Raw genomic sequence first — 16,476 nt, forward strand, 5'->3', positions numbered from 1 at the left:
ATTAAGATCCCATAAATCTCCACATTTTTATAATGGGGTGTTCATGCACGTGCAGTTAGTTGTACAGTTTCTGATTAGTTATATATACATGTATATTTTATTTGCGTACAAAATCATTTAATTGTAACCCAATCAAAGTTATCTCCACTCATATAACATACTGATTCCCCATTACTTGAATTACAAAAAAATTTTATAAAATATCTTATTAACTGGAACTCTCATTTGTTACAATATTGATAAGAATCAACTCAAAATATTTCATTTCATTTCACCTAATATCGTCATTTCAAGAGAAATAGTAACTCTGTGTTTAATGGAAGTGTTTTTATAACTTATTTCACTTCTTTTTATTTAATTCAAGCTGTCGACATAACAAGCATTTGAAACTCTAAAAAAACATTTTGAACTTAAATAAGGCCCGGCATGGCCAGGTGGGTTAAGGCGTTCGACTCGTAATCTGAGGGTCGCGGGTTCGAATCCCCATCACGCCAAACATGCTCGCCCTTTCAGCCGTGTTGGCGTTATAATGTGAAGATCAATCCCGCTATTTGTTTGTAAAAGAGTAGCTCAAGAGTTGGCAGTGGGTGGTGATGACTAACTGCCTTCCCTCTAGTCTAACACTGCTAAATTAGGGACGGCTAGCGCAGATAGCCCTCGAGTAGCTTTGCGCGAATTTCAAAAAACAAACTAAAATAAAAATATCAAAAATCACTTTTCTGCAATCATGCGACTAGAGATCGCACAGTAAAATTTGTTTCTAACTAAGCGCATAGCTACACAATGAGCTATCTTTGCTCTGCCCACAACGGATATCGAAACCCAGTTTCTAGCATTGTATGTCTGAAGACATACATGTATTCTATGGAAGGTCGAATAATAAAAACAAATTTCGATTGTTAAGATACAAACTGCGTGTTTTTAGATACGATTGTGCAAATATAATCCTCTGGCTTTGGAAACAATAGGAGTATTGTGACATGACCTGTACTATTAATTGAAGAAGTAAAGCTGTGATACGAAAACATATCATGCCATCCTGCTATCTATGATGATATGATAGGCACTGTTACGGCGGCAATACATGATCCAAGGTGTCTACTATTTTGTAATTCTAGTCGCATTAACCCTTTGTTTTGTGTTCAAATGACACATTCTGCCTGCTGGAATATTTTAGTCAACATTTTGAACATGGATTTAAATAGTTAGAACTGTATTATGAATGACTCTTTCTCGCAGAAATTTGAAGTCAGTTAAATTTGATGACTAACAAGTGCTATTAAAGAACAAATGACTGACGTGACGCCGTCCGCTGGAAAACGAAATAAAATGTAAGTTCAAAATCCAGGTCACTTTATTTATCCAGTTATTTCCCATACTAGCTTCCAGTGAAGACCTGTTTTCGTGTTTAGGACTGTAATATTCTGATTTAAGAGTAGAAAGGAGAGTCTACTGCAGTCTGCGGGTACTCGCACTGTTTTTTTTTTTTTTTTTTCTTGTTTCGTCTAAGTAAAGATTCTGTTTGTTTACTTGTAGTTTGCCCAGCCTATGGTTACATCATATCTTGTACACACACACAACTCTTAATTTCTCCCGAGCGATCCCAACAGCTATCGCAAAAATTCTCTTTGATAAAACGTGATTTTTAATTTAAAATACCACAAAGTCATAAATCCCACAAAATTTTCACTTATATTATTAGTTATATTTTTATTTGTTTAATATCATTTTAGATATCAATATTAATGTATAGAGTAGTTTTATTTTGGTCCTTTCATATTTCTTATTTTTACTTGTGCTGCAAAATCAAGTCGGAAGGATATTCCTTATAATTGGAAATTTGGGAGGCCCCTGGAAGAAAATCAAAACTTCAGAGACATTATATTTTCAAATTAAGTTATGAGAGTTGAGATACGGCTCTGAGGAAACAGTAAATGGTCCTGTGGTGGGATGAACTTGCAAAACTAAAATCCATGATTCAATTCCTCGCAGTGGACACAGAGATTGGAGCACTTTTTCTGACAGAACATAAATTTCTAGTAAGCCTCTGAAAGTCTTCCGTGATGACGAGAAAACTCACTTGTTGAGAAAATTATATATGTAAAAACGGCTGATATGGGTAGAGAAAGCAGTATGTATTTCACTTCTCTACATAGTGCTTTCTCTACCCATACCAGCTGTTTTTACATATATAATTGCCTCTTATGTCACTTCCCATTAACATTTAATTCGTCCCTGAAAAAGAAAAGCTTACTGGGGGATGCTGTTTAATGCAGCTTCTATATATAAATCGCCTTAAAAATATAATTTAAAATTGTTATTTTAACCAATATTCTAAAGATAGTCAGTTTTAAGAACTGTAAAATTAAACTGAAAAAAAGGAAGAGCTAGGTCTAGCATATTTTCTAATATAATGATTAAAACAAGGTAAATGTGTACCTAGCTAAGGTAAAATTTAAAGCAAAAATTGGAAGACAAACATTTTTATGATGTTATAGCTTGACCTAAAAGCTATTCATGGAATAGGTAGCTAGATAGCAAGAATGCAAGTGTTTAAAACTAATCTTAAGAAATATCACCCGAAATGTTCCGTTAGCAACAATGATGTCAGAGTAAAGCAGTTCAGACTGCATGGTGTAGCGGAGTGATAATGAATCATGTGCTCTCTTTGTGATAAAACTGAGAAAGTGGGAACAACAACTGAAAATAAAGATGAGGTAAGTCGTGTGTTTAATTAGTTAGTGTAATATGTAAATATTCCTTTTTTACAAGTCTTTTAATTTTGAATTGTATTATAATACTTTTTATCATAAAAACTATTTTCTTGATTGTGACTAGCAGTTTTCGGTTTCATGAAAGAAATCAACCCATATTAAGCCTATTCATCAAAGTATACTTTATTAATTTTCATCAAGGTGTGCTTTAATACATTAAAGTATTCGTTTATGTTTATGATTGTGAATTAAAAACTTATGATACCCCTTTAACGCTCTAACATTTTTAATCCTTTCATTTTCATTGGTATATCACAGTTGATATGCAACGTTAGGTTAATTATACGCTAAATGAGTTATTAGGAGGAGATATTGTTTCATGTTTCTCAAGATAACGTTGTTTACTTTTTTCTCATTTTTGCTGTGTTTCGTTTAACATTAGAGGTATGGAAACAAATTGTTTCATATATGAGCCTGTGTTAGTGTGGTAACATTAATTGTGCTCATGGTGTTTCTGCAGATATTGAAATTTTCAGTCGAGTTTTATGTTAAATGAATGTAACCGATTAAGGTTGGAAAAAACATTTTAAGTCTGGTGTTACATTTGAAATAGCTCTATAGTTTGAGAGTTTATCATTTAAGAGATTACTATAACATAGTTGGATCACTTTTTCTAGCACTAAATAAATATTAAGTAAGCCTGTGAAAAATCACTTACAATTAATATCTAATTAATCCTTGAAAAAGAAATATTTACTTACCAATAGCGCTGGCCCGGTATGGCCAGAGGTTAAAGCACTTGACTCATAATTCGCGGGTTCGAATCACCGTGACACCACATGTGCTCGCCCTCTCAGCCGTGGGGGCGTTATAATGTGACGGTCAATCTCACTATTTGTTGGTAAAAGAATAGCTCAAAAGTTGATGGTGGATGGTGAAGACTAGCTGCCTTCCATCTAGTCTTACACTACTAAATTAGGGACGGCTAGTGCAGATAGCTCTCGAGTAGCTTTGCGCGGAATTCAAAACAAACCGATAGTGCTCGGGATACTGGAGGACATTCCTGTAGTGCTTGCTGTTCATACTATTCATCACCTTTACCACAAAATATCTTTAATAGTATATATATTACGCTATAGTATATGACAAACCACCAGAAACTGTAGTGGTTACGACATGGTATTAAGGCTTTCTCGCCCCCAGAACGACAATTTCAGTATTATGGTTCGAGAGTCACCAGCTTACACTTTACAATTAGTGTTTATACTTTGAATAAGGAATCACATTGTCCTAATACAACAACGACGTATAACTATAAGGAAGAGTTTTAGTGATGGTAGGATATGTTACATGCTTCAACAGAACATTGGTCTGTCTTTTTCAGGTATGATCAATATCAAGAAATACGTGTTTTATGTATAGTTACAAAGACTTTTTTATGCTTATAAATTGTTACTTGCTTACATACTGTAATGTTTTGACTGGGATATAACGTTCTTGTTAGCTACTAGTGCATTCTGAACTTGACATCAATCAATAATTTCTTGTCGTCAAAAATTCCTGAAATAAAATAGATTGGAATATGTCATGCGTATTTTTGAAAAATTGTTTAATAACCGAGTTTATCAGAATTTTAACGATAATTAAGAGTTAACTTCACTAAACTTCTGTATCAAGTAATATAAAATGTACAAGTGTATTATTTAATAGATTATGTGAAATATACGACGAAGGCTATATATACAGGGTGTTCGGAAAGTCACTGTGCACTTATATATTTATTAACAGACATGTTCCAATATAGAATACAGGAGGTAAATATGAATGACAATTATAAACAATGTTGAAAGTGACCCCCGTTGGCATCAATACAGGCTTGGATCCTTCTTATTTTGTTTCTAAACACCGCTATCAGTTGCTGGCTTGAAATAGACTAAATGAATGCTGTTATCGCTGCTTTTAAAACTGCACAGTGACTTTCCGAACACCCTGTACATACATGTGTGTGCATGTGGTGATGACAGTCCTAATGGTGGCTGATAAGTTAACGAACAGTTATCAGAAGAATTGCAGTTTCTGGTTTCAGAGTTTACACTGAGTTATGCGTAAAACATATGACAATATTTTGTATTTAGCTTTGTGTCATGGTCATTGATAACAGGTATTAGTGGTGAGAGAAAACCGAAAAGTTAACCAGTTGATCTTTTTACACTGCTATATTTACAGTGTAACATTGTGGTAAGTAAATTCTAATATTTTATGTTCATATATATATATATATATATATATATATATACACACACACTATTGTTTTTAAGATGTGAGACTTCCTTAACATGTCATCGTAAAAGTGTTCAAGAAACAGAAGAGCGAAAGACAGAAACTGGAGATCCCATTGGAGTGATAAAAATATAGGTAACATTTCATTTGCAAACTTAGTATAGTGCATAGCTGATGTACTTGTCTTACAGATCTACTGTCACATAGAGCCTTAAAGACGTACAATAGAATGATACACCTGCAAAATTCTCAGAGAAGACGTGGCATTAATATACATAAACGTTACAATATATATATGTAAAGTCAAATTTCTACGTGCTCTACATTCAGTAAGCAATCTGTGTTATAGCACAGCGTATACAAAATATATAAAAACGCCCTGGACTATCAACCGATTTGCCGAAAAAAATTAGGTCTCTACAATTCATCTTTTCATAGAGAATACACCATAAGAACCGATTATGAACACACTTATCATGTGTACGAGCGATAGGAAAAGTTCAGTACAGTAATTTCCTTGAATGTCTTATTCGTCCAAATGGGGACAAATGATAAATATAATAATTAAAAACGACATCATGTTAATTAATGCAGGAGCTAATACATAAAACCTTCTCATACTACACTGGTCACGAATACACACACGAAAGTGTGTGTTGAAAAATAATTTCTAAGATGTGTTTGATTTGTGATGAGATTCGAACACGATCTTAATTTTTGTTGTTGTATATATTTTTTGTGTCATTTGTCTTTCAAATTTTTTTATTGAACTATATACTGGAACAACATTTAACAATATGTTGCTTATGATGTGCATTAATAATTTTTAAGCTATTTAAAAGTGTGAGATAATGTCACATATTTTAAAAAAAATGTAATTGTGTGTTTGTATTTGTAGCAGCCCTCCAGTGGCTCAGCGGTATGTCTGCGGACTTACAACGCTAAAAACCGGGTTTCGATACCCGTGGTAGGCAGAGCACAGATAGCCCATTGTGTAGCTTTGTGCTTAAATCAACAACAACAACATATTTGTAGCAAAGCTACTAAAACTGTCACATCAGCATCCCTGATTTTGAACTACTAATCACAAGGAAAGACAACTAGTTAGCAGCAACTAGCACGAAAAATACACCATATGAGATTGTGTGTAACAAACATAGCGAATCCGTTGCTTAAAGTGAACGTATTATTTTTTGATGTTACACGAATTCTGACCAGGCTCGACAGCTCCAAAACCTAGAACTTCACCACAGGACTAAGCCCGTTCACTGTAACAAGGTAGAATGACGTCATTGGTTAGCTTATTATTAATGATTTTAACAATTCGAGATTTTTTTGTTTTTGGAATTTCGCACAAAGCTACTCGAGGGCTATCTGTGCTAGCCGTCCCTAATTTAGCAGTGTAAAACTAGAGGTAAGGCAGCTAGTCATCACCACCCATCGCCAACTCTCGGGCTACTCTTTTACCAACGAATAGTGGGATTGACCGTCACTTTATAACGCCCCCACGGCTGAAAGGGCGAGCATGTTTGGTGCGATCGGGATGCGAACCCGCGACTCTCAGATTACGAGTCGCACGCCTTAACACGCTTGGCCATGCCGGGCCTAATTCGAGATTAAGCAAGCAAGCGCGATATTTTATTTTTTAAATTTTTTAAACGATTTTCGATATCCGAGGTGGTAAGACTATAGGTAGCTCGTTGGGTAGCTTCATGCGAAATTACAATCAAGCAAACAGACATAAACGTTTAATTAAAATCCAAATCCACAAAGTACACACACATACACACATTGAAAAAAAATGTTTATGTTATTACAAATAATGGCTTCAAACAAAATTACTGTAAAGTGGAATTTAAAGTTATTTATTGTTTTACTCGTCCATGCTGCATTTTAACTGAATCACAAGGCAAGTTGACAGTGCATAAAATATAGTTTAATTATTTGTATTCTCGTTTCTTTTTCAAATTTACAAACTTACTCTATATTTTTAATTTGAACTAGAAATACTTAACATATTTAGACAATCAATGAGAGATAAGAGTTAATATCGCAAAAAAAAATCTGAATCTTCTTCGCGAGTAGTATATCTCACTTTTAATATGCTAGTTTCTAATCGAGAAACAACTAAAGACTGTTTTTGTTTAAAACCAGATTTTTTTTATTGTTATAAGCCCGAAGACATCAGAAGCAGAAAGGGAAACAATAGCTAAAGATATCACTAACTGTAGCTTTGCACGAAATTCAAAAACGAACAAACAAACACTAACCTCACAAATAATAAACAGTCGCTTGTTAATTTCTCGTATCTAAGGTATTGCTTGATATAAAAAAATCGAAATATAAATTAGAAATTTACAGCAATGAATTAACAAAAACAAAAACTGACAAACTCGCTTATTCCATCATTACTTCATTTTTGTAATAGACTCATAAATCAAACAACTTTTGGCATAGTTTACGTTGTTATATCATTCAGGTAATTTATCACACATTCAGAAACATGATAGTCACTATTTGTCATGCGCTTATTATGTAATGTTAAAAACGTCTTAAAAGACAAACTATACACATTTAACTTTAAAAGAAAATGATAGTCTGCGACAATGCAGTTAAAGTCTGGACGCGGCTTGAATAAGTAAAGAATAACTAGTATAAGTGTACAACGTTTCTGTAAAATGAGGTAATTCTGTCGAAAAGTTGTACATTTGTAACAAATTTTTTTCTTCGCTATCCATTAAAGTCGTCTACAAAGTTTTTATTTTTTTTAACTGGATTTCACTTCATCAAATGTAAATATAATCAAATATAGTGAAAGTATCCAAGTTATGATAAAAACAGATTAATATATATATCTAAGTATTCTGAATTAAAATGTTACGCTAATCTAACTCTTGCTATTACTTTTTAAAATTAAGGTGGGCATATGTTTGAACATTAAAGGTTTAACTTCACTATCAATAATTTGTTATTATGATTATTTTTTCAAGTAAAACAGTGTTCTTCAAGTAATGCCAGAGTGGTTATTAGTCTGCTTTTAATATGTACTAAGAGGTAAAGGCATGCTAACAGAGGCTAAAATGTATTATTTTAAGTCAAGCATTTGATTAACTTAGTGCTAACGGATGTACAACCAAGCAAACCTAAATAAAACTATGTAACACAAATTTTGTTCGTGGATAGTGTATGTTATTTTTTAATTGCTTATGTTGTAAAAGTACAGAAAATGGCCATTATCCCCTTCAAACTTTGCTTTTGTGGCCTGGATTATGAAATTTAGAAATTAACCTATTTTCTAAAAACGGGCAAATTTGCACATTTCTATTTACATATGGTCTGAATAAAACAATATATGAATCAAGATTTATATGTATTTATACTAAAGTTATACAAAAATGAGCAAAAATGTTTAGAAGTGAGTAGTTTTTCGAGATTTGTGACTGTAATGTAAATCACTTTCATCAGCCCCCAAATATCGTCACCTGTCATGTTTTCGTTATATGCTCCCAGGTCACAAAAGCAAAGTTTGAAGAGAAAAATAGGTCTTTTCCATTTACTTTAGGCATAAGCAATTGGGAAATAACACTTTCTGGCCAGGAACAAGAAAAAGTAAAAATTTTGTTACATAGTGTTATCAGAAACCAAATATGTCGTTAATGTCTTCTCCAATCAAGTATCGGTAACGTATACCGGCCTCTGCTTTTTTCTTGTTGATACACAGTTTACCACAGCTGGTGTGGTTTGTTAATTGTGGTTCCAACTGCTCTTAATTACTCTAAACAATTTAATGAAGTTCATTGGTCACCTACTGCCTTTCAAAAATGTTATATAAACCTATACTGTCTCAAGAATGTTCATAATAGATCTTTGTACAGTTCAATTCATGGTTCTGAGTATTCAGTTGAATCTTTGATACCAAAATATCACTTTATCCTATTTACATTGAGCTCAGGATCACTGCCTTGCTAGAAGATAAACTCCCACCTATTGTATCACATTTCTGTTTGATGGAATAGCAGTGCCGATGAGTATTTTGCGCTTGTCAGTAGTAACAATTTTATGTAGATCTCAGCTAGCTGAAAATCAGGCTCAAACTTGCACTGATTCTCCACCATGGTTCACTGTAAATGTTCTACATGAACTAAGATACTGTCCTTTCCTCCATCGTCAAACTATCCTTAATTGTTGACAACAATTCGAACTTAGATTTTCTGTAAATAGCATACATTTCTAGTTCTGTTCATTCCACTCTTTGTTGTTTTTGTTTTTGAATTTCGCGCAAAGCTACACGAGGACTATCTGCGCTAGCCGTCCCTAATTTTGCAGTGTAATACTAGAGGGAAGGTAGCTAGTCATCACCACCCACCGCCAACTCTTGGGCTACTCTTTTACCAACGAATAGTGGGATTGACCGTCACATTATAACGTCGCCACGGCAGAAAGGGCGAGCATGTTTGGCGCGACGGGGATGCGAACCCGCGACCGTCAGATTAAGAGTCGCACGCCTTAACCCGTCTGGCCATGCCGGGCCCAATAGCAGAAAGCAATAAAAAAGAATAACCAGATTCACAGGATTAAAACACATAAAAAACAAGGAACTAGGGTAATCTTTAAAAAAATAAATTATAACTACTTGATGGGTTTTCCACCTTAATTCTGTAAATAAATAAATGTATTAATTTTGAATCAACTAAAAAGCAGAGATTGCAATAGATACAAATAGAAATAAAATCACAGTGTTAGTTCTAAATCTTGAAGCAAGAGTATATAGAGTTACCTAAAAATATTAAATATGTTAATTATAATCATTAACTATAATCATTAGGCCAAGGTATTAGGACTTTTTTGCCCCTAATGACTGTATTCTGATTGTCGTTTATGCCATTGTATTCATGTTTTGATTTCCCCTCAAAGCAATTATTTCCGGACTCTCTAAATCCAGTGTTCACTAGGTCATAAGAAAGATCACATTTACTTAGAGAAACTAATACTTCACGTGATTTGTCATTCTCGTTATAATAAAGGTAAGATCTTAACCTATAAATATCACTTGAACAACCAATGAAAGACCACTACTGTTGACGATCTTGCATAACATGGAGTATTGCTGCTACTTAAGTTAGACAGAACAAGCATTCTTTGATAGATTGTTTAGGCAGAGTCCATTCTACAAAGTTTCCTCAGAATAAGCATTATCTGTTAGAGAGGAACAAATTATAAAAGGAGCAACTGGAATAAAATCAATTTAACTGCTTTTTTATTATATGTTGTATGGAACTTGCACATATATAGAATGAATGACAATATCAGAATAAATACTATAATAATACAAGAAAATACATATGCATGGTATATTCATATACCACACTTTCCTCTCTACACTAATTTAGGCTTTTCTTCAAGCTGACAATAATTTTGAACTGTCAAACCAAAAACCTTAAACTTTGGTACCTAGTTGAGGAGTACACTTACAAAAAGTGCCAATGCCATCAACTTATTACAAAGTGTCAGTTCGTAAGTATGCACCTCTTTGAAATTTTTATTTATCAAACTGGTCTCTAGCTTCACACAATTTGTACTAAGCTCTTCTGCGGATAACTTATTGATTCTGTTGATGTAATGAAGAAACTTGAAAGTATGCTTTTGATTTTAAGTAAGAAAAATCATTTGCTCATATGTTAAAATGTCACAACTAATAAAACGTAGAAAAATATAATTTTAAATTATGCTTGTGGATTTTGAATGGATTAATCGTCATCTTACATCAGCAAAAGTTTGTTTCTTTTCTCTAAATTAATCAAGGTGTTCCATGAAAATACTTGTGTTCTGTTTCAACATCTTAAGTCAAACCTTTGTTTTATATATAGCATTTTGAAAACTCATCAAAACAAAATTCCTCCAATGCATTTTTTGCATTTTCATAATTTCGATAGCTTGAAAAAAATATAAAGTTTTACTGTGAAGAAACTTGCTCACAATACTAATTTGATTTAATATTGAACCAGATTACAATGCTATGTATAAATCTAGTTTTCAATTCTTTTGCTAGAATTCAGACTTCCTGTCTAGTAAAAGGATCTAAAGAATTGCTATCTGAAGTTCCAATTAGCGTGTCATAGATCTATCCATTATAGCGCCTGAAAGACCATTCGGCATTAGTTCTACTTGGCTGTCTTGTCTCACATAATGGCAACAAAGTGAGGCTATCAATACTTTCTTTCAATGCATGACATCGATTTGAACAGCCAGATCAAAATTAGTCCAAAATTAGAATTGCTCTTTGAATGACAAAGTAGCATCATTTGCTACTAAATTTAAAGAATAAACACTAAATGGAAGGAAGATTACCTTTTGATTCAACTAAAAAATTCTCTCTTTTAACACCTGAATGTTTTCTTTTGATGATGGACTCACTTACATACCCATCTTTTTATATCACAAATTAGAATTTGTAATTTCTTTATAACGTCTAAAATTATCTCTGTTAGCCCTGCACTAGCGAATGAGGAATAGTTTCCAATTGCTAACTTCCACTTTAGTTGATACATGCTTAATTGACATAAAATGAATAATTACAGACATATGCTGACATCTGGGTTACATTCAATAATTACTGAGCAGCAACTGTTAATTTTCAACAGTTTTGTAATATGTGCTCTAACTTCTAGAGGAATCAGTTCATTTGCAGTCTCTTTTCCTGAACAGTGATTGTGAACTGCTTTGGTTTGGATTCTTCATATATGATCTGTTAACACATTATTGAAGTTAATCAACAACTCAAAGAGTTAACATTATCTGACTTATATGGTATCATTACTACCTCCAAAACCAAGACGTGAGAGTAATTTCTGGTGTTATATCCAAGTTACATTGATATTTTCTCTATTACAAAGGTGCTATCTACTCGAGGTGGATTCGTGTAGGTGGTGAGGGGACCTCTGAAAGAATGTTCTGTACTTTTAGTTTACCTCATCTGGGATTTCAATATTGTTTGTTTGTTTTTCGAATTTCGCGCAAAGCTACTCGAGGGCTATCTGCGCTAGCCGTCCCTTATTTAGCAGTGTAAGACTAGAGGGAAGGCAGCTAGTCATCACCACCCACTGCCAACGAATAGTAGGATTGACCGTAACATTATAACGCCCCCACAGCTGAAAGGTCAAACATGTTTGGTGCGACTCAATATTAAACCACGTGTTTGCCGTGCATAGCAATTCGTGAAAGGAGATGAGGATCCTGATGATTGAGGGATCCAATCCACTTTTGCCTTAAATGTCTGTAGCCGGAGTCAATAGGTTGGTCCTGTTAAGTTAAGGTCAACTGAGTACGAGTGTTGGACGTTCTCAACGGGTGTTGTGGACATTGTGTCCGACGCTGTTTGTGTTTGAGTATAGTGCTTACAAAACCATGGCATTGCTGCACTACCATTATTTGGCATTGTAGTGCGTCCCCTCATAAGGTTTCACGGTAGATGGGCACCGAATCTTTCTTTATTTGTTATAAATCTCCCAAATCCACATAAGAATAAAATAATAAAAACAGATAAAGAGGATTTGCTACATGATCATGTCTTGAAGACTCTGGACAGTAGTCTCCACCTCCTTCTACACATGTATCTTATTTTCTCATACTACATTATTTTTCAGACAAATCTTCAGTGCACATGTTTCCCTCTTTTATTCAGAAGGAATTAGGGGGCTTGCTGACTTTCCTAAGCCAATTAAAAAGCTACTTTCTGGGTACATCTTGAGTGAAACGTCCACCCCAAAACACATTAAGCTCCTTTTTGCGTTTGAAGGCCATTAGGAATATATATACGTTGAAGTTACTCCCCATGCCTCTTTGAATTCCTCCCAGGGAGTTATTGTTTAAAGAGATTTGAAGAACATCCCCAGTTCAGAGTCTCTCACTGGTTTCTCCAACCAAAGGCTTTCTGCAGTGAGGTGTATCTCCACTCGTATGGGCAGAATTATACTGCCTACTAATTTTGATCTCTGCATTACTGCGTCCACCCGCTGCTGTTACGATTAGTTAGTTGAACTGTAAGGTATGGTCATATATTACCAACCCTCTCAAAATGTTTCCAGTGTTAGTGCTTTAGTCACTTTAAAACATCATCGTGTAGTTCTTTAATGTGCTTGTGCAGTGGCAAAGACCATGGTGCCTATGAGTGCAAACTAAACCCTCACTGTGTTAATTGTATTAGCTATCAACCCTCTTACTTTTGTTCTTGCCCTAGGTGGATGGAGAAGAAAGAGCTACAGCTTTTGTAAATGGTTCACAACATTTCTTACCTCAGGCTTGAAAGTCATTGTACCCACCTCCATCTTGGACATATGTTGCTGCACTACACTCTGCTGCTTCACTGGGAGTGCAGACAGATATTTCCATGCTTCCAACAGAGTCGTTTTAAAGTATGTACAGTCTTTTGCTCTCTTTCGATAACTGTGTTGACAAGTCCACGTCTATTATTGTCTCTGTTTCACCGTTCCTTCCATTGACTGCTTGGGTCCACTTTTTATTGACATGGCTCCTAGTGTATGCTCAGGTCCATCTTATTTGGTCCCAAGATGTAGAAGGATTATTCGTTCTCACTCTCAATCACTGGAATCTACATCTACTGATAAAGACCTGCTTAATCAATCCAGGGCAGAATCCATGAAATTGAAAACCTCATTCTAATAAAGAAAAACGACGTGGTTATAAACTAAAGAGTTTTTCACCCAGTTCTCCTCCACCTCAATAAAAATCGCCACATTGATAAAGTGGAGCTGTCGAAGTTTCCATTTTAATGTGTATCACATTAATGTGTATCACCTTGGCGGAAGATGGACTTGACCAACTGGCCCTCTTTCACTGTTTTTTTAGAACTTGATCCTGCCATCGTCTGTATGCAGTCGATAGATAACTGTGGTAGCTGCTCAATTTATTATTAAAACCTAGACATGTTTTTCACTACATTCTCGCCCGTGGTGGAGGCCTGCCTGCCAAATAGCATGGAATGCTGAAAAACAAGTATGGGATACTTTTATAGGTATTCCATATTTTTAAATTACATTCCTTTTTAACAGACCCGTGCTCATGTTAAGCAAGTAAGACATCAAAGACAGAAGGAATATTGGATTAAGTTCACAACTAACATTCCTTTTACCATCATTCCGAAATAATATGGGACAAGATTTGGAAAGTCGGTGAGAAGTATACTTCCCTTTTCCTTTCAATCCTACTATCCAATAGCCAAGAAGATGTTGATACCAAGTGTATTGCCGATACTGCCAATGAAAGCGTTTTCATGCATCTAGCACTTCTGTTTCATATCCCACTTTCTTGGCCATCAAGCCCGAGACAAAGCAATCGACTTTTTCCTTTTGGATCGATCATCTCAAGGACTATAACCGCCCCTTTACACTGGTGGAACTTAAGCTTGCTCTTCATTGATGTGGCAGTACCTCAGTCAGACCTGATGATATTCACTACAAGATGCTACATCATCTCTCTCCTGCCTCTCTTGCAATTATTTTGGTTTTTAACCGGATCTGGCACGAGAATGTTTTCCTTGATGCTTGGCGCCAGGCTATTGTCCTCCCTTTATCTAAGTCTGGGAAGAATATCAAAATTCCTTCAAACTATCATCCAGTTGTTTTGAAGAGTTGTCTCTGTAAGGTACAGAGGATGATTAGTGCTTGTATTGTTTGGTTCCTTTAATCACATCATACAAGTACATGTCAAGTGTATGAGGGCATTGAACATCCTCTGTGTTCTTTCTTTAGTGAGTGGAGCAATGTTCTGTGCTAAATATTTATTGTGCTTTCATTTGATCCAAACAGGACTATGGGTCTTTGTTTCTGCCAGCACCTCAGCCTTGGAGACACTGCACCCCATTCACCATCTCGGGCTGTGACTTTCCACACTTCTCCAGTACACTGAGTCTCACAAACCTCCTCTTCACCTCTATCTTTACTGTATGCTTACAGACTTTGATTCTTACTTCAGAATCCTACCTGGGGTTGTGTCTTCCTTCCTTAGTGAACTATGTTTTTCAGAATAAACAGTCTGCCATTCTCGGTTTGTCTATTTGTAGCTGGCTGAATTGGATCTCTACTTGGATGACGTTGCTGTCTCCACTGGTCAGACTATCCCACCATGTCTTAATACCATTCCCACCTGTGACCTTTCTTTGAATCATATGAGGAAGATAGATACTCCTTATTGGAAGTATCGTCTTCTATTTGCCAAACATCTTTCGAACCATTTTTCTGTTCCATTTACAGGGAAAGTTCGAAATTAGGTGACTCTGTGGGCTCTGCCATGGTTTAGTGGTTGCACACAAGATCACCTCTGAAGTTTCTGTGTTCACTGCTGAGTTGTATACCATATTCCTTGCCCTGGATCACGTAGATGACATGTAGTACAACAATTGTACTATTTATACCGACTTGATTAGCTCTGTACTGACCCAGATCAATATTATTTTCACCCGATCGTGTCAGTATAAGTAATTCAACATCAATGCTTTCTTCTCCCTCAGAATTTTCCTTATGTTTATTTGTGTTTGGTCAATGTTGATATCAGACCTGTAGAGCAGATTTCCCAACTGAGAGGTCAGTATCCTGACCCCTCCGAAAAAGTAACAGCACATATTTGCTTTTAAGAATCAAAAACAGTAAACAGCTAGTGTCTTTACTTTTCTAACATATATAACATAAGACCAAATAAAATTCAAATAAGCAATACGTTTTCACAATTCTTCTGATGAGCATTGATAATTTTTTTCCATTTTGTTCTCCATCACAAAATTTGTTATTTTCCGTTTAGTATTCAAAATAGCGACATGAGACAGTCTTTCTTGTCCAATAAACTTCCCATTGGCACAGCGGTATGTCTGCAGATTCACACTGCTAAAAACCGGGTTTCGATACCCATGGTGGGCAGAGCACAGATAGCCTTCTGTGATGCTATGTGCTTAATTCCAGACAAACAGTCCAACGTGTCCAGTGGTTGAACGTAAGTAAGTTTTGATTCGACATAAAGCAGAGAATGATCTTTCAGCAGAACAGAATGTGACTGGAGCAATGCTGAATATTTGCGCCAACTGAGAATAAGTTGGAAGGAGTTGAGATATGCCAGTCTTATAAATCCATTTTGATAAATTGTATCCCGAAGACAAATGGGATTTTGTTTTTCTTGATCGAGAAGACTAGCCACAATCTTTCTCATTTAATTCTCATTCAGTCCATAAAAGTTACAAAGTAATGAGACATCATTTGTAGCATCTTCTTTTTGTGGTTGCAGTTTGACTGAAGAGAAATATCAAATAATATTTTGATCATTTTCATTGAAACAAGATTGAATTTGCCTTTATAAGCTTGAACAGTGGGAAAGAAGATGGCATCTCTTACATAAAAGTTTGGACTATTAAAATTTGCAGTAGCAAATGCAAATCCAGCTTATGAGGCACACTCTGTCGGTATCATGCAGCGAGGAA

At 35.1% G+C, this 16,476-nt stretch overlaps 1 protein-coding gene across 5 annotated transcripts in view; it reads left to right on the top strand.

The window, feature by feature from the left end:
* The first annotated feature begins 1,113 nt into the window (after window positions 1–1,113).
* The window catches only part of LOC143247123 (solute carrier family 12 member 9), a 120,249-nt gene continuing 104,886 nt past the window's right edge, over window positions 1,114–16,476 (top strand). For 2 of the 5 annotated variants that reach the window (XM_076494649.1, XM_076494655.1), the window contains exon 1: window positions 2,641–2,717. In XM_076494649.1, the coding sequence (XP_076350764.1) occupies window positions 2,658–2,717 (60 nt within the window). In that variant the 5' untranslated portion in view covers window positions 2,641–2,657. Of the gene's footprint in view, window positions 1,332–2,640; window positions 2,718–4,934; window positions 4,953–5,111; window positions 5,130–16,476 lie in introns of those variants that run through there. The other 3 variants (XM_076494652.1, XM_076494654.1, XM_076494653.1) reach the window with 3 other exon arrangements.

Source organism: Tachypleus tridentatus, chromosome 3 (assembly GCF_004210375.1).
Source record: "Tachypleus tridentatus isolate NWPU-2018 chromosome 3, ASM421037v1, whole genome shotgun sequence".
NCBI classification, from domain to species: domain Eukaryota; kingdom Metazoa; phylum Arthropoda; class Merostomata; order Xiphosura; family Limulidae; genus Tachypleus; species Tachypleus tridentatus.